The sequence below is a fragment of the Tyto alba genome, unplaced genomic scaffold (genome assembly GCF_018691265.1).
Source record: "Tyto alba isolate M040663 unplaced genomic scaffold, T.alba_DEE_v4.0 Super-Scaffold_12, whole genome shotgun sequence".
Classification (NCBI taxonomy): Eukaryota; Metazoa; Chordata; class Aves; order Strigiformes; family Tytonidae; genus Tyto; species Tyto alba.
In genome coordinates, this window is record NW_024881274.1 from 5,746,678 (window position 1) to 5,767,737 (window position 21,060).

Here is a 21,060-nt window from a genome sequence, read left to right on the forward strand (position 1 = left end):
TCGGCTGAGACCCCCAGTCCCGTTTTGAGGGGTACGTGACCCCCCCAAGCCAGCCCGTGCTGCCGCCTGCCCCCCCGGTGACAAGCGGCCGGAGCAGCCGCACGCAATTGCAGGCACCGTGTTTTGGGGGGGGGGGGGGGGGGGTCCAGCACCCCGTTCCCCGCCCCCCCTTGGGTTCCTCCCCCCCATCGGCAAACCCGCAGGGGACGCGTCACCGCAGCACGAGTGTTTGTCCCCCAGTTTTTCCCCTTTTGCAGCAGGAGAGCTGGTTACTGGGGGCTTTGGGGGGTTTGGGGTGAGGGTCACGGGGTGTGTGTGTGGGGAGGGGGGGTGTCACAAAGTGGGGGGGGGTCACGGGGTGGGGGTCCAGCGGGCACCGCAGAGCCCCGGGAGCAGCCCCAGCTCCAGGGTCAGCCGAGCTGCCTTCTGCCCCCACCATGATTTGGGCAGCGGTTTGTTGGTTTTGTTTTTTTGTTTTTTTTTTTTTGGGGGGGGGGGGGGGGGGTTGTATCAGGTTGCACCCCAGTCCCTGGTGCCCGGGAGGGTGGCTCAGCCCTGGGTGCCGGGGCAGGAGAAGGGTGCAAACACCCGCAGAGATGCGTCCCGTGGTGCTGGGGGCCTGGGGAGAGATTCTGGTCCCCCCTGGCCAAACCCGGGGGGTGTGGGTGTAAGAGGGGGCCCTGCGGCGGCTCCGAATTGAGGAAGAGGGGGGGGTGGGGTGGGGTGGGGAGAAGAGAGCGGGGGGGCGACGGTTTGGGGGGGGTCCCTGCCGGAGAGTTGGCTCCGTCCTTCTGCAAGAGAAAAACGACGGGGAGCAGGATGCGACCTCCTCTCGCAGCCGCGGGGGCTGTGGAGCGGATAAAAGGGGTGGGGGAAAAAAGGGGTCACGCTCCCCCCGCCCGGAAAATTTAAAAATAAAAGAGGGGGCACCCGGATTTGAACCGGGGACCTCTTGATCTGCAGTCAAATGCTCTACCACTGAGCTATACCCCCGCGCTGTGGTGGCTGTGGCAGTACTGCACCCCCACCCGTGCAACCCCCCCCCCCACGCACACCCGTGTGCGCCCACGCACACCCCTGCACACGCACGGCGTGAACCCCCCCCCTCTCCCCCCCCCCCCCGCGCCTGCGTGGGGGGCAAAAGCAGGATCCGGCCCCCGCACCCATCCCAGATCTTCCACGGTCACGGCGTGTGTGTGGAGGGGGGGGTGGGGAATGGACACACGGCCCCGTGAACCCCAAAACCCCACCTGCGAAGAGGGGGGTCGGAGCCAAACCCGGGTTTTTTTCGCCAAGCAAGCCCAGGCGGTGCGGCCCACCGCAGCGCTTGGAGGGCTGGGGGGGTGTGTGTGTGTGTGTGTGTGCATTCCTCCCCCACCCCACGCCCCCCAACCCCCCCCCCCGAGCTGCTGGGGCTCGGGGGGAAGCCCCCGGGGGTTTGGGGGAGCAGAGCTGCTCTGTGGGGTCTCCGTGGCGCTGGGGAGGATTAGCCGGAGACAGGAGCGTCGGGGCGAGCGCCCAGTGGGAGACGGATGGGGGGAGCAGGCGCGATTGCCCCCGTGGAGCGAGGTCAATATTTGCTCCCTAAGCTGCTGTGCAAATGTGGAGGTGGGGGTGTGGGGGGGGGCAGCGTGTGGGGCCAAATCCGGGCAATCCTGGTCCGCAACCCACCCTGGGCACTGGCACCACTGGGCCCACGGGGAGGAAAGAGGTTTGGGGTCACCCAGGAGTAAGCAGCCACGGTGTTTTTTCAAGCCACCGGTCCGGGGTGTCCCCTCGCTGAGCGGTGTCACCTTCCCCGGTGTCACCCATCGGCCTCACCGCCTTCCTTCGTACAGACGGGGAAACTGAGGCACGGAGGCAGGGGGAATCTCCCAGGGCAGCGGGGTCTCTGTGAGGGAAACCCCAAGGGAGGGTGATCCCCGCCCAAGGACAAGTCCCTGGAGCCCAAAGGAGGGGAGACCCCACTGAACCCCACTCCCAGTGAGCCACCAGCCCCCGTCCTGCCCTGGCTGCCCCTGGGGACAAAACCCACCCGGAGCGTAGCCACAGCCCCCCAGTGCCACAGTCCGGCAACTGGGAACCAGTCCTGGGGCGTTTTTTTCCCCGCTGCGAAGTGTATTGGAGGGGTTGTGGGGAGTGCGGGGTGGCCCTGGCTGAGCCCCCCCCCCCCCGGCCCGGTGTGTTTGGGGACACGGCGGTGGCATTGTCTGGGGGATCCGCTCAGGGGGGACCATTCGCGTGTTTGCCCAGCGCCGGTGCCAGCCCCGGGGAGATAAGGGCCAGGACACGCAAACACCTCGTTTGCAAAGCCCGTTAGGGAAGGTGCAAAGCCCGTCACCCGCAGGAGACTGTGCACGGGGGGGGTGGGGGGAGGCAGATGGGGGGGACATGCAGTGGGGCAGGGGACGGGGGGGGGGGGGAACGACACAAGACACAAAACACAGGCCTGATGCCATCCATGTGCCCGCTGCTGCCCTTCCGGAGGGGTCACAGCATTTACCCCCCGCTCTCTCCTTCCACCTCTCCCTTGTCCCCGCTGTCCCCTGCGTCCCACAAAAAGGGGGACACACACACAACCCCTGGAGCCCGCTGCATTAGTGGGTGTCACCCCGCGTCCCACCGCCCCACCTAAAGAGGGGGGGGGGACAAACCCCAGGACCGAAGCCCGCTGCTGCACGGAGCCGCTTGGTGCCTGGCAGGGTGCTGGCACCCACCGTCACCCCCAGCTGTGGGGGGGACCCCATGGAGCTGGTGGGGGACCCAGGGCACCCCCCTGGGGCTGCACCCCAGGTTGGAGCTGGAGCCGACTGGAGCCAGACTGCGCCGAGGGGGCTGTTTACTTTGGGGCTGTTGCCCCCAGCCAGGGGAAGGCTGGCAATTATGTTAATCCCTTAACCCCTGATTGCCTCCTCCTTCCCCATTAGGTGGGCAAACAGTTTTAGCAGCGGGGGGGGGGGGGGCCAAGATAGGCCGTGGGCTACATAAACCCGGCGCCCCCGGGTCCGAGCACCCCAGTGGCACCCAGCAGCACCATGCCGATGTACCCAGCCATCCTCTGCCTCGTCGCCTCGCTCCTGCCCGCTGCCTCGGGCTCCCTCTGGGCCTGGATGTACTCCTTGCCCCAGCACCTGCCCGAAGAAGCCGCGCTGGGCAGAAGCGCCGGCCCTGGGGACAACCTGGAGGAGGTGAGTGGTGGTGGGTGCACCCCCCGCCCCCCCAAGGCGTGGGGTTCCTGGGGATGAGGAGGAAGGGGTGCAGCTGCAGCAGGGTGGGCGCACGGGTGGGCGTAGAATTGGCAGCTGGTGTGGGAGCCGTGTTTGCAGCCGGAGTGGGTGTAGAAATTGAAGCCCGGCTTGCAGCCAGGGTGGGTGCAGGGTTTGCAGCCGAGGTGGGAGCTGGGGTGGGTGCAGGGGTGCGTGTAGAATTTGCAGCTGGGGTGGGAGCTGGGTCTGAACAGCCAGGGTGGGCGCAGGGGCGGCTGCGGAATTTGCAGCCGGCGTTGCAGCAACCGGAGTGGGAATAGATGCGGGGAGCTGCGCTTGCAGCCAGGCTGGGAGCAGAATTTGCAGCTGCGGTGGGAGCTGGGTCCAACAGCCCGGGCGGGTGTAGAATTGACAGCCGGGTCTGCAGCCAGGGTGGGAGCAGGGTCTGCAGCCGGCGTGGGAGCAGGAGTGGGTGTAGTTTGCTGCCGGGGTGGGTGCAGAGTTTGCAGCTGGCGTGGGAGCAGGAGTGGGTGTAGTTTGCAGCCGGGGTGGGTGTAGAGTTTGCAGCTGGCGTGGGAGCAGGAGTGGGTGTAGTTTGCAGCCGGGGTGGGTGTAGAGTTTCCAGCTGGCGTGGGAGCAGGAGTGGGTGTAGTTTGCAGCCGGGGTGGGTGCAGAGTTTCCAGCTGGCGTGGGAGCAGGAGTGGGTGTAGTTTGCAGCCGGGGTGGGTGCAGAGTTTGCAGCCGAGGCTGGGTTTACAGCCAGGGTGGGGTGGGTGCAGGGTTGCGTGTGGAGTTTGCAGCGGGGGTGGGTGCAGAGTTTGCAGTTGGGGTTGCAGCCAGAGTGGGGATCGGTGTGGGTGCAGGGTCTGCAGCCAGGGGTGGGTGTAAGGGCGGGTGTGTGGGCGTGGCAGGGGGCGTGGCAGGGGGCGTGGCAAGGGGCGTGGCAATGCCGCTGCGGGGCCGGGAGGGGGCGCGGGCGCGGCGGGCGGCGCCGGGCGCTCCAGTGGCGCAATCGGTCAGCGCGCGGTACTTATAGGGCAGTACGCGGAGCAATGCCGAGGTTGTGAGTTCGAGCCTCACCTGGAGCAGGACTTTTACGGCGCTCCGGCAGCCGCGCCTCACTCCCCCCTCCACGCATCGCGACACCCACGCCCCCCCCTTCCCACGCCGGGTTTTCTTTTCCCGAGAAAAAAAAAACAAAACAGACCTGGAGCCACTGCGGGAGGGGGGGTTTCCCACGGGGATGAGCCGCCCCAACCTGGCTGAGCGCTGCGGAGCTGCTCCCAGCCTTCCCCCCCCCCCTTCCAAAAAAATCCTCCCGGCCCTGCTCCGCTTTGTAAGGTGTGAACAGTTTTTGCTCCGTGATGCTGTTTCTGTCCCGCCCTGAGCTCGGGGCTGTGCCCGGTGCCCTGACGTGACGTGTCCCCGTTCTCCCCCCCCCCCCCCCCCCCGCAGGTGACAGCGTGCAGCCCGGCCGCCCCCTGCGCCCACGGGCACTTCTGCGACGAGCACTTCGGGCTGTGCCTGCCCACGCGTCCCGCGGGGCAGTACTGCCGCCGGGACACCCACTGCGCCCACGGTCTCGTCTGCATGTTCGGGAAGTGCCAGCAGCCCGTGCCCCACGGGCAGGAGGGTGAGTGGGATTGGGGGGGGGGTGGAGGGGTACAAGGGGAAAACCCCCCACCCACCCCCCCGGCCCCTGGGGGTGCTGACGGGGTGGGCGCCAACCTCCAGCATCGCCCCCGACGGCGCCAAGCCAAAGGGTGCAGGGGGGCACCCATCCCCATCGCTCCCTGTGCCTCCAGCTCTACCCCCCCAGCCTGGGGTACAGGGTTGAGATGGGGGGGGGGGGGGGGATCCCCTAACCCCGCTTCCCAACCCCACCAGGCTCCCGGTGCCAGCGGGACGAGGACTGCGGCGCGGCCGGCTGCTGCGCGCGGCGGCACGGCGAGCGGGTCTGCCAGCGGCGGCTGGAGCTGGCCCAGAGCTGCCACGTCCCCCCCGGGGGTCTGGCCTTCAGCATCAACCAGATCTGTCCCTGCCAGGCCGGACTGGTCTGCAGGGCCACAGCGCCCGGGAGAGAGTGAGTATGGGGGGGACACCCCCCCCCCCCACCCCGAGGGGATGGGGGGGACACCCAGGTCCTGCCCTGGGTGGGGATGGCAGTGGGGCAGGGAGCGAGGCGGCACTGACGTCCCCGCGTCCTCTCGGCAGGAAAGCGTTCGAGTACTGGCCGGAGAAGAGCGAGTGGAGGTGCCGGCAGCCCTGAGCTGGCAGCGCTGTATTTATTCCCTGTAAATAACGCGTCCCGAACCGGCCGAGCGCCGGGAAACTCAGCCGAGCGCCGCGCCGAGCCCGGCTGCTGCTGGCGCCCATCACCCTGGCAGCGGGGCGGCTGGGAGCCCCACTAACCCCTGCTTTTGGGGGGTCGTCGCCCCTTCCCAGGAGCCGGGCAGGTCCCAGCTCCAACCCCAGCAGTGCCCCCTCCCCAGGCACCCGCTGAAGGCCCACCCCAGGGAGAGATGTTGGGGGAGGGGGGGGGTGTCACTGCAGAGCTGAGTTGTGTCCGGTCTCAGCACTGGCCCCCCCCCCCCCCCCCCCCCCCCCGTGGCTGCGTGTCCCCCCACCCCCGCAGACCCCCACCAGGCACGGCCGCGGGGCAGGTCTCACCGAAATGTTTATTACAAAGAACCAAGCGAGCGGGGCGAGTCCCCCCACACACCAACGAGAATAAATAAATAAAATACACTTTGTCGGGTCTTTAAATAAAATTTGTGGAGCGACATAAATACGGGACATCCCTCTGCCTGCGGCGGGGTGGGGGGGGGGGGGGGGCCCACTGCCCGGACCCTGGCCGCTGTGGGGGGCAAGCGCTGGGGCAGGGGGGTCTCAAAGCACTTGGCAGGCAGTGACACCGAGTCCCGTCCTGTCCCATCTGTGTGTTGTTGTTCCCCCCCCCCCCCCCCAAAAAAAAGGGGAAACTGAGGCACACGATGGGCAGAGGCGGCTTGGCAGTGGCTGGGTACCCCTGAGCCCCCCCGGCCTGGGCTGGCAAGGCTGGTGGTGTGGGTAAGGCAGCGACCCCGGGGACCCCCAGCATTGCCCCCTGGAGGGGGGGGGGGGGGGGGAAGTCGTCAAGGGGCTGCCCCATAAGTGGGGCAAACCCAGCCCCACAGTGAGGGCTGGATGTGGGGTACCCCCCACTCCACCCTGGTGTGGTCACCCCCACAGAGGCAGGGGGGGCGAGGGACACCCCAGGGCGGGTGCAGGAGAAGGCAGCGCCCCGGGGGGGTGGGGGGGAGGCAGCCCCCCCCCTGGTTCAGGGGGACACGGCAGACAGACAGGCTCACAGACAGACGGATGGACAGACACAGTTGGATGGGGCAAGAGCGGACAGGCACGGCGGGGGGGTTGGCACAGGAGGGGTTTTGGGGGGGGGGGGGGCTGGCACTGCCTGGTACACCCCAGAGGTGCCAGGTGAAGGGGGGGCAGCACGGGGGCCCCCCCTGGGGCAGGGGGGACCCTCTGGGTGCTGCCACGGCAGGCCAGGGCTGGGCAGCTGTTAGCACGGGTTAGACCCCCCCAAACTGGCTCAGATTTGCACACACACCCCCCCCCAATTCAGGCAGAGCCCCTCCAAGGCAAACACATGCAAACTGCGCCCCCCCCCCCCAGGCAGGCAGCACCCCAGGGGGCCAGCGGGGACCCCTCCACCGCTGGAGCCCCCCAAAGCCCCGCACACACCACACACACATGCAGACACCCCCCCCCCTTCCATACCCCGAGTTGCTGGGGTGGGGGGGTGGGTCACAGCCCTGTGGGGGTGCAGTGCCAGGCTGCAGGCACTGGCTGGGGCGGGGGCGGAATGGGGGGCAGCTGGCAGGGACCCCCCCCCGCCACAGCCAGCTCAGGGGTCCCCCCCACAGCCGGGTGGCAAACAGCACCATGGAGAAGCGGGGACACCCGGGCACCGGGGGGGGGGGGCAGCCAGCAGGCAAAGGTGGGGAGCACAGCCCCCCCACCCTGGGGGGGGACAAGGGACACGCCAGAGCCCCCTGGGTCCCCTTTGGTCACCTGCCCTCCCTGCGGGGTGGGGAGGGCCCGAGGCACCATGAGATGCTGGGGGGGGGGAGGGGGGGGGGGCTGCAGTGGGAAGTCGGGGGGGTGGATGAGGGGAGACCCCCCCACACCCACACACCCCAAAGAGTGGGGCAGGGGGAGCCCCCGGGACAAAGCAGGGGCTCCCCATGGCACAGCTGGCTGGGCTCTGGGGGGGCACAAAGGCAACCAGGGCGGGGTGGGGTGGGGTGGGTGGGTCTCCCTCCACCCCAAACCCAGCGCTAGGAAAGGGGGGGGGGTCCGTCCCCCGCCTGCACCCCCTCACCCTAACGGATGTAAACGTCCTGGCCCCAGCCCTCCGCGTCGCTCTGGTCCAAGGAGGGGTCGGGGCAGTAGCGGTCCTGGCCCTTGGCTCGGCCCCGTAGCCCCTGGCTCTCACGCCCGGGCTCGTCCTCGTCCCAGGCACCGGGGTGTTGGTGGCCGGGGGGGGCCCGGGGTCCGGCACCGGGGGGGCCCGGCGGCTCCTCCTCGCCGGGATCCGTCTCGATGTCCATGCAGCAGGAATCGCCGGGTTCCGTGCCGCCCGAATCCCGGCTGCCCGGGGTCTCCGAGTCGAAGGTGTCCTGGCGGGACAGGCTGCGGGGGGCCGGGCGGGCAGGCGGCGGGGGGGGGGGGTCGGCCCTGCCCGCGGCCCCCCGCTTCGCCGGGGCCCTGCCGCAGGCGGCCGGGCTCCCCCTCGCGCGGCGGCTCCCCGGGCACTAGGTACGGACCCTGGTTAGGAGAAGCAACCACACCATGCAAGGAGGGACGGACAGACAGACAGAGGGATGGGGGGGGGTTAGTGAAGGGGGGGGGGGGGGTGTTAGCTGGGGGGCACATGCGCTCCTGCCCAGCCTGGCCTGCCCGCACCGCACCGCTCACTCGGGACACGACGGCGGCAGGTCTCAGCCCGCTGCTAAACGGCACTGGGGGGGGGGTGTAGGGGTGGGGGGTGGGAAGGGGGGCGATGGGGTTGGGGGGCGGCAGGGTGGGGGGTGTAGTGGGAAAAAGCAGCGTGGGGAGGGCTGCGGGGAATAGGGGGTGGGGGGGCTGGTGTGCCAGCAGCGTCCCGCTCGCTGGAAGAATTACCGACAGACAACACAGGACAGACGTCCCCTCCGCTGCCTCCTGCCCCAGGTGGGTGCTGCGGACCCCCCCGCCCACCCACCCCCGGCCCGGCCTCAGCACTGTGAATCCCCCCGGGGGGATGGGGCTCTGCACCCCCCCCAGCTGGCCCTCACCCACACTAGGACACCCCGCAAACCCTCACCCACCAGCACGGCCCCCCCCTCCCCGAGCTCTTGGAGAGGTGTGGGAGCGGGGGCTCTGGCACCCCAACAGGCACAGAGGGGACCCGAATTCCCAAGGGGTCTTGGAGGGGGCAGATTCCTGGGGGGGGGGGCCAATCCCTAAGGGGGTCTCAGGCTTTGGAGGGGACACAGATCCCACAGGGACCCCGACTCTGGGGTTGGCACCAGTCCCAGGCAGGGAGCAGGTCCCCAGGGGTGGCCCCGATCCCAGGGGTGACCCCCAAACCTGGGGTGGAGAACAGGTCCCCGGAGAGGGGGGGGGGCAGGGAATGGGGGCGATCCCAGGGATGGTCCCATCCCGGGGGGCTGCAGCTCCCCAGGGTGACCCCAATCCCAGAGGTGGCCCCAAACCGAGGGAAGGCAGGGGGGAGAATCCCAGGGATGGTCCCACCCCTGGGGGGGGGGGGGGGGGGGCTGCAGTACCCATGGGGGGGCCCCAAGTCCCCCATGGGGGCCACCCTAAGGATATTCCCACTCCTGGAGGGCTACACTTCCCTGGGGCGGCCCCGGTCGCAGGGGTGTCCCCAAAGGGCGCGGGGGGGGGGGGGGGGGGGGGGGGGGGGGGGCGGGGGGGGGCGATGTCCCCAAGTGCCGTCTCACAGCGCGTGCTCCTCGAGGGGCGTGGGGGGGCTGGGGGTGGTCTCGGTGCCCCCGCGCCCCCAGAAGCCCAGGTTCCTGCGCAGGGAGGTGAGCACCTGTACCTGGAGGTTGGAGACGGGCGCGGGGCTGGCGGCCAGGGCGGCCGTGGCCATGGTGCGGTTCAGCAGCGGGTTGGGGGGGTTGCTGCTGGGGGGGTGCGTCGCCTTCCAGTAAGCCTCCAGGTACTCGGCCAGGTGCTCGCAGGCTTCCTCCAGCTGGTTCTCGTCCAGCACGATGTCAAACATCTCCTGGGGGGGGGTGGGGGGGGGTGGGAGGAGGATGTGGGGCGGGGCAGGGCGGGGCAGGGCGGGGCAGGGCTCCGGGACCCAGGTTAGAGACTATGGACCAGGGTGGGGCCAATGGGAGAAGGAGGGGCCAATCGGATGGGGAGGGGCTTGTGGATCTGGGGTGGAGCCTATGGGCTGGGGCGGGGCCAACGGGAAAGGGCAGGGCCAATGGGAAAGGGGAGGGCCCACAGGAAAGGGCGGAGCTTCTGGACCCAGGGTGGGGCCTGTGGTCCAAGCAGAGGTGGTGGGCGGAGCATCTGGCCTTGGAGGCGGAGCCTCTGACATCAGTGGGGTGGTGGGTGGAGACTGTGGCATCGAGGGGCGGAGCTGCTGCTCCACAAAGGGGTGGGGCCCTATACCAGAATGAGGTGGTGGGAGGAGCTTCTGCCCTGCGGGGGTGGAACCAATGGCCGCAGGGCAGCGGCAGAGGGTGGGGCGTGGCGGGGCGTGGCAGGGCGTGGCAGGGCGTGGCAGGGCGTGGCCGTACTCACGGGCGGGCACTGCGCCAGCTTGTCGGATGCCACCATCTGCACGTTGAGGTGCTTCGCCTGCGACTTGCCCCGGGACTTCACCAGCCGCTGCAGCACCTGGGGCAGGAGAGGGCAGCCCCGGGGTGGCCGCAGGGACCCGGCCCCCCCCAGTGTGGCGGGGGGGAGGGCGTGGCAGGGGTGTCTAGGGCTGCCCCCCCACCCACCCCGGGGCCCGCACCCACCTTGGGGGAGGTGATTTTGATGTAGACGATGATGGGGGCCAGGGACGTCTTGGCCAGCTGGGCCGGGTGGTTGATGGTGTCGGCGTCCAAAGCCACCAGTTGCAGCGTCCGGGCCAGCTCGAAGATGCGCTCGGTCTCGCTCTGGACCTCGGCTGCAGGGAAACAGCGAGGGTCAGGGGGACAGCGGGGGGGGCGGGGGGGTGGGGGTGTGTTTGGGGACAACCGCTGGGAGATGTGACAAAGGGAACGGGACGGGGACAGGGCCAGGAGGGGGCTGGCACTGGGGCTCGGCCACTCTGCTGTCGCCCTCAGCCCCAGGGACAGGGTGGGCTCACCGCCGGAGGGAGGTGGCAGTGGGCTCCTGGGTGAAGAAGGAGCAAACCCCCCCCCGCCAAAACACTTGGGGTGGGGGGGTTGGACGGGGCTGTGTGACCAGGGTGTCCCCAACCCTCAGGCTCTGACCAGGTGGCCGGACCCCGCCACGTCCCAGAGCCTGGTCACAGCCAGGCAGGGAGGATGGGGATCCAAGGGGACATGTCCCCTCCTGCCACCCCCCCAACCTCCAAACGCCCCCCCCCCGCCGGGCAGGGGGCTGCCAGGGGTCCCGGTGGGTCCAAGCTACGTACCCAAGACATCTGTATCAGGAGCAGGGGAGGAAGGAAGCAGCGTGGAGGGGAGGAAACCCAAAGGAAAGGAGAAAAAGGAAAGAAAAACACAGCAGAGAGAAGATAAAAGGGGAGGAGGGGGGACAGAGACCGAGTCAAACCGGCTGGGGGGAGCGCAGGACCCCCACACCTCACCCCCACGGGATGAGCACCCCAGGACGGGCAGGTTGGGGGGCAGGAGGCTGCTGGGCTGATACAGATGGAAGCTTGGGAGTTGCAGGGCACGGGGGGGGGGGGGGTGTGGGCCTGGGGGGGGGCGCAGCCTTACCCAGGCTGGAGCGGGTGCTGGAGCGCTCGATGATGGTGTGCTTGCTGGGGTTGTTCAGGACCGAGCGCTTGGCCAGGGAGATGTCGGCCGTCACGCGCGTGATGGAGATCCTGCGGGACGGAGAGGGCACGAGGGGGCTGGGCGAATGACAGCGGGTGCAACACCACCACCCCACCACCCCACCCCACCCCCCCCCCAAAAAAAAAATACATCCCCACCCTCGTGGGGACCTTCCTGCCACCCCTTTCCTCCCGCCCCGTGTACAGGGGCTGCCTGGAGCTGCGCCCACGGGAGTCCTGCTCCTCGAGGGAGACATCCCCCCCCCCCCCCAGCAAGAACCACAGGGCTGAGCGTCCCCCCCACAGGGTTAGGGGTCCCCCCCCCAGGGGGTTAGGGGTTCCTTCCATGGGGTTAAGGGTCCTCTACATGGTTAGAGACACCCCCCTGAGGTGTAAGGGGTGCCCCAGTGAGATTCGGAGTCCTCCGCGGGGTTACAGGTCCCCCCATGGGATTAGGGGTCCCCCTGTGGCATTAGGGGTCCCTCCGTGGCATTAGGGGTCCCCCCGTGGGATTAAGGGGTCCCTCTATGGGGTGAAGGGACCCACTGTGGTGTTAGGGGTCCTCCATGGGGTTAGGTGTCCCCCCATGGTAATGTTAGGGGTCCCCCATGGGGCTACAGGTCCTCCCATGGTATTAAGGGTCCCCCCATGGAATTAGCAGCCCTCCACGGGGTTAAGGGTCCCCCCCACAGGGTTAGAGGTCCCCCTGTGGGATTAGGGGTCCCTCTATGGGGTGAAGGGACCCCTGTGGTGTTAGGGGTCCCCCTGTGGGATTAGGGGTCCCTCTGTGGGGTGAAGGGACCCCTGTGGTGTTAGGGGTCTCCCCGTGGGATTAGGGGTCCCTCTGTGGGGTGAAGGGACCCCTGTGGTGTTAGGGGTCCCCCCGTGGGATTAGGGATCCCTCTATGGGGTGAAGGGTCCCCCTGTGGTTTTAGGGGACCCCATAGGATTATGGGTCCCTCTATGGGGTGAAGGGACCCCTGCAGTGTTAGGGGTCCCCCTGCCACGCAGCCGCCTGTCCCACCTGCCGTCGAAGCGATGCTTCAAGAAGTCGAAGAGCGCTTTCTGCATCATGTCCGTGACCTGGGGGAGGGAGATCACGGGGGTTGGGGTCTCTGACGCCCCCCCTCCCATATCCCCACCCCCCACCCCCACCCCCCTTCCTCACCCCCCCAACTCCTCACCTCATAGCCCTTCAGCGACGGCCCCACCAGGATGATGGGCCGCATGGAGGGCACCACGTCGTATGGGGGTACATGCTCGGCCTGGGGGGGGGGGCAAAGTGGGGTGTTAATGGGTCTGGGGGGGGTGGGGGGTCGGGACAGGTCACCGGGGGGGGACTCTCAGCTTCGCCCTGCAAGGGCAGCTCTGGGGGATGGAAAGGGAGGGGGGGGGGGCTGCAAGCGGGGGGCACCCCATCCCCTCCCCACGGGGGTCCTCCCTTGGGGGGGGGGGGCGGGGGGGTCCCTGACGCTACTCACCGATTTCTGCTTCTGCTTCGCTACGTCCCGAGAGGCCACGGGGGGCCGGGGGGGGGGCGAGGGGTGGGGGGGCGAGAGAAGACAAACAAGGCATGCGTGTTATCCGCGGGCGTGGGGGCACCGAGCTGGGCTGGGGGGGGGGGGGAGGTGGGCCTGGGGGTGCACGTTACCCCCCCGCCCCGGGGGCTGCCCCAGGGGATGTGTGTGTGTGTCCCCCCCCCGGGGGGCTGCTCCATCAGCGTGTTTCCCGTGAAGCATCGCCCTGCTCTTAGATTTGGGGTGCAAGCGGGGGACTGGAGAGTGGGTTTTGGGGGGGGCGGCTCAGCCCCTCCCCCCCCCCCCAGGCCTGCTCACCCCCACAAGCAGTTGTAGACCCCCCCCCCCGCCCCGGGCTGTGGTTGCGCCCGAATCCCCCCCAGCTTCTGCCCAGTTTGGGGGGGGAGGAACGGTCCATTCCCATTCGCGGGGGGAGACGAGACACTGGCCGTGCTGGCACACACCATGCGCACACTTGGGGGGGGGGCCAGGCAACGAGGTGGGGGGCACGGACTGATCCACCCCATGGTCATAGGGGGAGGCAGCCACGGACTGATCCATCCCATGTATCATGGGAGGAGGATCAGTCATGGACTAATCCATCTCATGACCCACGGGGGGAGACAGCCATGGACTGACCCATTCCATGGATCATGGGGGGAAGCAGCCATGGACTGATCCAACCCATGGTCATGGGGGGAGGCAGCCACAGACTGATCCATCCCATAGTCAAGGGAGCAGGCAGCCACGGACCGACCCATCCCACAGATCATGGGGGGAGGATCAGTCATGGGCTGATCCATCTCATGACCCATGGGGGAATACAGCCACGGACTGATCCATACCATAGATCATGGGGGGAGGCAGCCACGGACTGACCCATCTCATAGATCATGGGGGGAGGCAGCCACGGACTGATCCACCCCATGGGTCACAGGGGGAGGCAGCCATGGATTGATCCATCCCATGGATCATGAGGGGAGGATCAGTCACAGACTGATCCATCCCGTGGCCCATGGGGGGACACACATCCATGGACTGACCCATCCCATGACCCACGGGGTCAGACAGCCATGGACTGACCCATTCCATAGATCATGGGGGGAAGCAGCCACGGACTGATCCATCCCACGGTCATGGGGGGAGGCAGCCATGGACTGACCCATTCCATGGATCGTGGGGGGAAGCAGCCACGGACTGATCCATCCCACGGTCATGGGGGGAGGCAGCCATGGACTGACCCATCCCATGGTCATGGGGGGAGGCAGCCACGGACTGACCCATCCCATGGTCATGGGGGGAGGCAGCCACGGACTGACCCACCCCATGGTCATGGGGGACACCCCCGCCGCCCCATCCCCCCGCAGACCCTCATGCCCACGCTGCGGCACGGGGGGGGACACGCCGTGGCGACGCAGGCAGGGTGCTTGGGCAGCACATGGCCCCCAGCACCCATCGGGTGCCCCCGCAGCCCCCCGCCAGCCCTCCCAGGCAGTGTTAGGGCAGGCAGGGTGCAGCAGGCGAGCGGGGGGGGGGGGGGGGGGGGGGGGGGTCAGTGGGGGCCGTTACCTTCCTAAAGAAGGGGATGCGCTTGGTGTGGGCGGGGGGGGTGGTGACACTGCTCACGCTACTCTTAGGGGAGCGGTGGGTCTCCATGGCCTCCTCCTCCTCTAACTCATCGGGGTCAAAGGCAAAGCTAGGCATGTCCAGGGCACCTGGGGACGGGGGGGGCAGCCGGAGCCGGGGAGAGGGGAGGGAAAAAAGAAGAGCGATAATGGCGATGGAAGAAGGGAAAAATGGAGACGGGGGGTGTGGGCGGGGGGCTGGGGAAAGCGGGAGAGTGGTGGGGATGGGAGGGAGGAGAAGCAGGGGAGAAGGGGTCCCCAGGGGAAGGGGGGTGCACCCGCCTGCCTGCACCCGGGACAGAGGGGCTGGAGCTGCAGCCAAGGGGGAACGAAGGACCCCCCCACCCCATCCCCCCCCGCCGAGGCTGGATCTGCCCTGCGGGGCCCCGGGACACTCTTACCGCTGGCCGGGGGGGTGGGCCGGCGGGTCCCCGTCACCACATCACCCAGGCTGGAGCTGGAGTTGTCCCCCGATTTGCTGGATGGGAGAAGCGCAGAGAAAGGGGCGGGAGGTGAGGGTGGAACTGGGGGCGGGGGGCTGTGGGAGAGCCGGGGCGGGGGGGGTCAGGGATGAGCCCCACCTCGAGCTCAGGCGATTCTGCCTCATCTTCTGCTCCTGCAGCAGCCGCATGTTCTCCAGCTTGACGGGGCTGGGGATGAAGCCCACCTCGCAGCCCTCCTTCACCAGCCGCCCGATCCACCAGTCGTTGTTGTACTTCTGCGCCGGGGAGGAAAAAAAAAAAATTAAAAAAAAAAAAAAATAACCACCTGAAACCCCCCAAATATGTGTGTGTGTGTGTGTGTGTGTGTGTGTGTGTCCAAGGGCTGCCACCCCCCAGAGGGACCCCCAGACCCACCCCCCCCCAACCCCTCTCCCTCCCTCTCTCCCCAAAACCGGTCCCCACCTCCTTGATGTGCAGGAAGTCTTTGGGCTCGAAGCAGATGGCCATGCCCTGCACCGGCATGTCGTCGCCAGCCGACGGGTTGTAGCCGACGTTTGTCCGCACGGCAAACGCCACCGGTTTCGTCTGCCGACAGGAGAGGGCTCAGCATCTGCCCCCCACCCCAAACCGCGGAGACACCCCCCCCACACACACACACCCAGCGAGAGCTGGTCCCCCCTTGGGCTCCTACGGTGCTCACCGGAGCGTGGGCTGGGGATGCCGTGGCCAGGGATGCCCTGGGAGCTAACGAGGGGCTCATTAGCTAATTACCCCGGGCCTGCAATGGGTGCTCAGCCAAAGCGAGAACCCAGGAGTCCGGGCTCCCAGTTCTACCCAGTCTTCCCAGTGATCCTGGGGCCACTGCTTCCAGGGATGGGATGCCCCGGGGATGGAGAGCAAGGGCAGCGTGGTGGGGGTTCCCTGTGCTCCCGGGTGGGTGATGGGGGGTATCTGCAGGTGGAAGGGGGGGGGGGGGTTGTCTCGAACACAACCGTCCCACCTTGGCTTTCTCCAGCTGCGCCATGGCCTGGCGCTCGGCCTCCTTGCGCAGCGCCTCCCGGTCCTCCTCCAGCGACACGTCCGAGTCCGAGGGGCGGCTGGTGTACGACTCCGCCGAGCCCTGGGAGAGCAGGGGGGTGGGGGTCAAACCACACCGACCTCCCCCCCCCCACCCCACCCCAACCCTCCAAAACGAGGAACTCGCCCCCCACAGCCATCCCCCCACCCCGCTCCCCTTCCCCAGGATCCAAATCCCGGCGGGGTTACGGCGGGCCGAGGGCCGGCGCAGCTGTTCCCACCGCTCCGGTGTGGAACGTGATACCGAGCCGGCTCCTGCTCCCGTCCCGTGGCTGCCGGCCTCCCCGGGGCTCTTGTCAGAGCTGGGGACCCCCCCCCCCGGCTCCATGCCTGCCCATCACCCCCCCCCAGCTGCCCCCCACCCCTGGGAAGGCCAGTGGGGCCAGCGCTGTCCCAGCCCACCCCCCCGTCTCCAAGGGGTCCCGTGGCAATGGGGGAAGGGTGCTGTAGGGGTGACTCGGGGTCACCCCAGGACAAGGCTGGAGTTGGGGTGGGGTCGGAGACCCCCTGCTCGCCCCCCCCCCCCCCCAGCCCCTGGGGCCAGAGCATGGGGGGTGGGGCAGGGGGGAGACCCATGGGATCCCCCAGCCCCGGGGCAGCGGGTGCAGTGGGGGACAGCAAAGGCACCAACCACACCACCCCCCCGCCCCAGACCCTCTATAATCCCCAGAGCCCCCACCCAGGGTCGCGGGAGCCCCCATCCCCAATTTGCCCCATCCTTTTCAAACACCAGGGAGGTGGGGGACCACTCTCCTTCACACAGGCCCCTACCCCTGGCCATGGGGCAGCAGCCCCCCCAGGGGACCCCCTCCCCAAAATCCATGGGGTAGAGACCAGCTGCCTCATCTCTTCCTGCTGCTGCTGGGGGTCTGGCCCTTCCTGAGCCCCCTCAACCCCATAGTGAGACTGGAGGGGCTTTTTGGGGGGGGGGGGCGGGGAGTGGTGTCACCCAGGGTCCACGCATGACACCCTCACCCCACACACCCCACGGGTCCCACCAGCTCCCGGGACCCACCCGCTCCAACCCCCACGGAGATGAGGGGGACCCCGCACCGAGGGCAGAGCCAGCAAAAACCAGGACGGGAGGGTGTTGGGGTGCTGGGGGGGGGGGGGGGTGTTGTGAAATTTGGGACACACACACCCACACCCACACACCCACACCCACACCCACGCTCACCGGGGCGGCAGGGTGGTCTTTGCCGGCTATCTCCATGGTGGCAGGGCCGGGGGCGAGTGGGGCGGGCGGGCGCTGGGCTGGGGCACCCGTGGGTCAGGTTTCAGCCCTGGGACGTTCCCAGCCGCCCCGGGTATATTTAGCCTGGTGGCCGGGCAGGGGGTGGGGGGCCAAGGGGGGGGGCCCGCAGGGGCTGCTGCCAAGGCAGGAGCTTTGCTGGGTGGGCAGGGCGGCTTTGGTGCCAGCTGGGTGATGCCAGGCTGCCTGGCACCCCAGGAGGGGCAAGGAATGCCTGGGAGGGGGCGGGGGGGGGGGGACACACAGGACCCAGAACGTTCCCGATATGGGGGGAGGACACACACACACACAACCCCCCCCTAAGCACCCACCACAAGGCAGAGAGGAGATGGGGGGGGCACAGCCGGGTCTGGCTGAGCCACTGCAATACCTGCGCACCCCGCACCAGGCCAGGCGTGGTTGCAAACCTGAACCCCCACCTCAGTCCCTCGGGGGGGTGGGGGGGGGGACATACACACGCACACCCTCCCCCGGGACAACCACCCCCCCAGCCCCCCCCCTCACTCACCTGCCGGACGAAGCTGTTGGAGGTGGTGTCGGACGAGGTGCTGCCGTCCGAGCGCTTGAAGCGGCTCTTGCGCTTGCTGTACTTGCTCTAGGGGGGGGGGGGGGCAAGAGGAGGGGGGAGTTGGGGGGGGGAAGGGCAGCTCTGCCCCCCCCCCACCCCAGCTCCAGCTGCCAGAGCTGCTCCGTCTCCCTTTGCTCCCACCCTGCAAGGCAAGCCCAGCTGCTTCCCAGGGAAACTGAGGCAGGGAAGGGATGGGGTTGCCCCCCACCCACCCAGAGAGGGAGCTGGGGGGCTCAAGGGGTTTGGGGGACCCCCAGCTTCTCACAGTAGCCCCCAAATGCTGTGACCCACCCCCCCACACACCCAGTGAAACCAGAGCCCAACCAGCACCCTGAGGAGGCGGCTGCTATGGGCGCACCCCACATGCCCCCCCCCACCCCGGCACCCGAAAACCACACACGTGTGTGCACACACACCCCCCCCACCCCCCCCCCCGCAGCGTGGGCACCGTCCCCTCACCCGTGCACCCCCTGTGCCCACCCACACGAACTGGAACACCCACCCCCCCCGCACCCCCGCACCCCAACAGGACCCCACTTCCTCCAGTATCTCCTGCTGGGATGGACTGGAGGAGATGGGGGTGCCCCAGCGCCCCCCCCTGCAGCACCTCCTCAAGGAAGGGGGGGGGGGGGGTTGCCAGAGCATACTGGTGGGGGGGGGGTTGCCCTCGGCAAGGTGGGGGGGACACACATGAGGGTTGTCACCTCCCCGGTGTCTCAGAGGGACAGCTGGGCCCAGCTGCCACCCAGCCAGGGGACAGGGGGTCCCCACGCTGGGTATTTTTAGGTCCTTTGCCCCCGGCCCCCCCTCCTCCCCCCCCCCCCCCTCAATCTGCCACTCCCAGCAGGGGATGCGTGTGGCTGGGGGGGGCGGCGGTGGAGGTCCCCAGGGTGGGGACGGTGGCTCCGCTGCCGGTGTGGGGTTCGCTGCACCCCACACACCCCCCACACGCACCCCAGGGAGACACCCGACTCTGCCAGCACCAGGGGGGGCTGGATGCACCCAGGGCCTGTGCCTCCCCCCCGCCCCCCCCAACCCCGCTGTGTGTGTGTCCCCCTCAAACTGTCACCCCAACTGGTTGACGCTCCCCGGGCCGTCACGGGGTGGGCAAGGGGGCTCTGTCCCCATGGGGGTGGGCGGGGGGGGACACACACACACAGCACCCAAACAGACCACCACCAGTCCGCGGTGCCCCCCACCCCATTGGAACCAGCTGGAGACACATCCCTTCTCTCCCCCCCCCCACCCCGGCTGAAGGGGACACAGTGGGGGGTGGGGGGGGTGTTTTTAAGGGGGGGGACCACCCCAGCAGAGTTTTCCCAATTCCTAAAAGTTTCCCAGTACGCACAGCACCCCCACCCCCCACCCCAGGGTGCTGCGGGTGGGCAAATCCCAGGGGGTGGGGTGGGGAGCAGTGACACAGCAAGCAGCACAGAGCCCCCCCACACACACACACTCTGCCACGCACTCCCCAAACCTCGGAGTTGGACACCCCCTTCCCTGGGATGCTTAATGTTGGGGGGGGGGTGTGTGTGTGACTGCATTCGAGGTGCCTCCCCGGGGCAGTTTGGTTTTGGGTGGGGGGCACCCCGCTTTGCGTGCTGAGGGGGGTGAAATCAACCCCTTGTTATAGGGTGTAGGGGTTGGGATGGGGGGGGGGGGGGAATGGATGGGGTTCACCCTCCCCACCACCCCCCCCCCCGCGCCGTGCCCCCTGGGGCTGTGGGCGCTCTGGTACCCATGCAGACCCCCCCTCCGCCCCCCCCCCCAAATTCCCGGGGGTGTCACCTGGAGGGCGGTGTTGTCGAAGACGTCCATCTGGATGTCCTGCGTGGAGCTGTAAGGGGTACGGGCCATGCCGCCTTCCCGCACCATGGAGCTCGCCGGGGTCGGCGGGTTTTGGGGTGGGGTGGGGGTGAGGGGGGGGGGGGACACACGACACAGACAGACGCACAGACACACAAGGGAGCAGGGGACAAGATGATGACGATGGAGCCCAGGCCTGGCCCCCGCGGTGAAGGCGGCCCCGGCGTGCAGCGAGCGAGAGGAGGAGGAGGAGGAGGAGGAGGAGGAAGGAGGAGTAGGGACGGCGGCAGCGAGGGGGGGGGACTCACACACAAGGGATGGCGGGCGGCTGCCTCCGCCTCAGCCGCTCCCCCCGCGCTCCCAGGGGATGCAGCCCCCCCCCCACACCCCCTTCCTAGGTAGGGTACCCCCAAAGCGGCTCCATCCCCTGGGGGGAGGAGGGGGGGGTGTGATGAGGATCTCCCCTCCCCAAATTGGGGGTGGGGGGGTGTACAGTGGTGCTCCCCACAGCTTGCACGCTCAGCTTTTAGCCTGGAGGAGGCTTGCTTGCTAGGCCGGGGTGGGGAGGGCGGGGGGGGGAACCCCACAAAGAGATGGGGGTGGGGGGATACAGGGCTGTGCCCCCACCCTCAAATGTCAGCGCTTGGAGCAGGATGTGCCACGGCCTGGGGAACCCCGGGCTCCCTCAGGACAAGGCTGCCCCTAAACTTCCAGCTTCTGCCCCCCCAGACACCCCCCCCCCTCCCCAGCAGAGATCCCTGTAGCCTCAGAGAGATCCATGCCCCCCCCCCGAGCCCCCCCCCCCGAGCCCCTCTGCTCCCCAGGGGCACCCACGCCCGGACACAGCCATCCGCACGTGAAGCACCCAGGGAAAGGGCACCCTGGGGACCCTGTGGCAAGGGGGGGGGGACACACGCACACACACACCACCACCCCCCGGGGCTGACAGACCCCGTGTGCAGTGGGGAAGGGGGCTACACTTGGCACCCATTTCCCCCCAGCGTGGCTGCAGCCCCCCCCCAGCACCGTCCCTCCCTTCTCCTGCTGGTGGGGTTGGGGGGGGGGGGGGGCCCACGCGTGTCGGAGGGCTGTGGGCAGCCCTGCACGGGCGCTGGTTTTGGGGGGGGGGGGTGTGGGGTGTGGACATGCTGTGCCTCTGCCCCCTCCGCAGGGAGCCCCATTGCCCCCTCCCCAGGCAGGACCCGGCTGAGACCTCCCGCACTCATCTCACAGCAACAGCACCGCAGGAGCTGCCGCCACCGGCTGTTGGAAAGTTAAAAATTCCTTTCCCTCTCTCCCCCCCCCGGACCCCCCCCAGCCTTTCCCCACGCCAGCGGGTCTTTTCCTGCTCCAGTCCCAGCCCCTGCAGCTGCACGACAATGTGCCCAGGGAAGCAGGACAGATGACGCCACATTTTCCATTCTCAGCCCCCCCCCCCCCCTCCATCCATCACCCACACCGTAAGGTGCCTCTGACGGCACCAGCAGGGAAGGGGGGGGGGGCTGGGAGGGGGTCACACACCCTGGCA

The 21,060-nt window shown here is 68.7% G+C and overlaps 1 protein-coding gene and 2 non-coding genes across 3 annotated transcripts; 1 reads left to right on the top strand and 2 right to left on the bottom strand.

Annotated features, from left to right (window-relative positions):
• Window positions 1-921: 921 nt before the first annotated feature.
• Window positions 922-993, bottom strand: TRNAC-GCA. Its single transcript has one exon. It is a non-coding gene; the product is annotated as a tRNA-Cys (tRNA).
• Window positions 994-4,203: 3,210 nt separating this feature from the next.
• On the top strand, window positions 4,204-4,294 carry TRNAI-UAU. Its single transcript is given in 2 exon segments — window positions 4,204-4,241; window positions 4,259-4,294. It is a non-coding gene; the product is annotated as a tRNA-Ile (tRNA).
• A 1,571-nt stretch (window positions 4,295-5,865) lies between these two features.
• On the bottom strand, window positions 5,866-19,824 carry CACNB1 (calcium voltage-gated channel auxiliary subunit beta 1). The gene is given in 15 exon segments (XM_042787506.1): window positions 5,866-7,907; window positions 7,909-8,036; window positions 9,316-9,501; window positions 10,032-10,127; window positions 10,253-10,404; window positions 11,186-11,295; window positions 12,269-12,327; window positions 12,429-12,509; window positions 12,726-12,745; window positions 14,788-14,864; window positions 14,968-15,104; window positions 15,292-15,414; window positions 15,830-15,949; window positions 17,667-17,753; window positions 19,515-19,824. Coding segments are annotated over 15 exon segments (1,779 nt in total). The 5' UTR covers window positions 19,602-19,824; the 3' UTR covers window positions 5,866-7,591.
• Window positions 19,825-21,060: the final 1,236 nt, after the last annotated feature.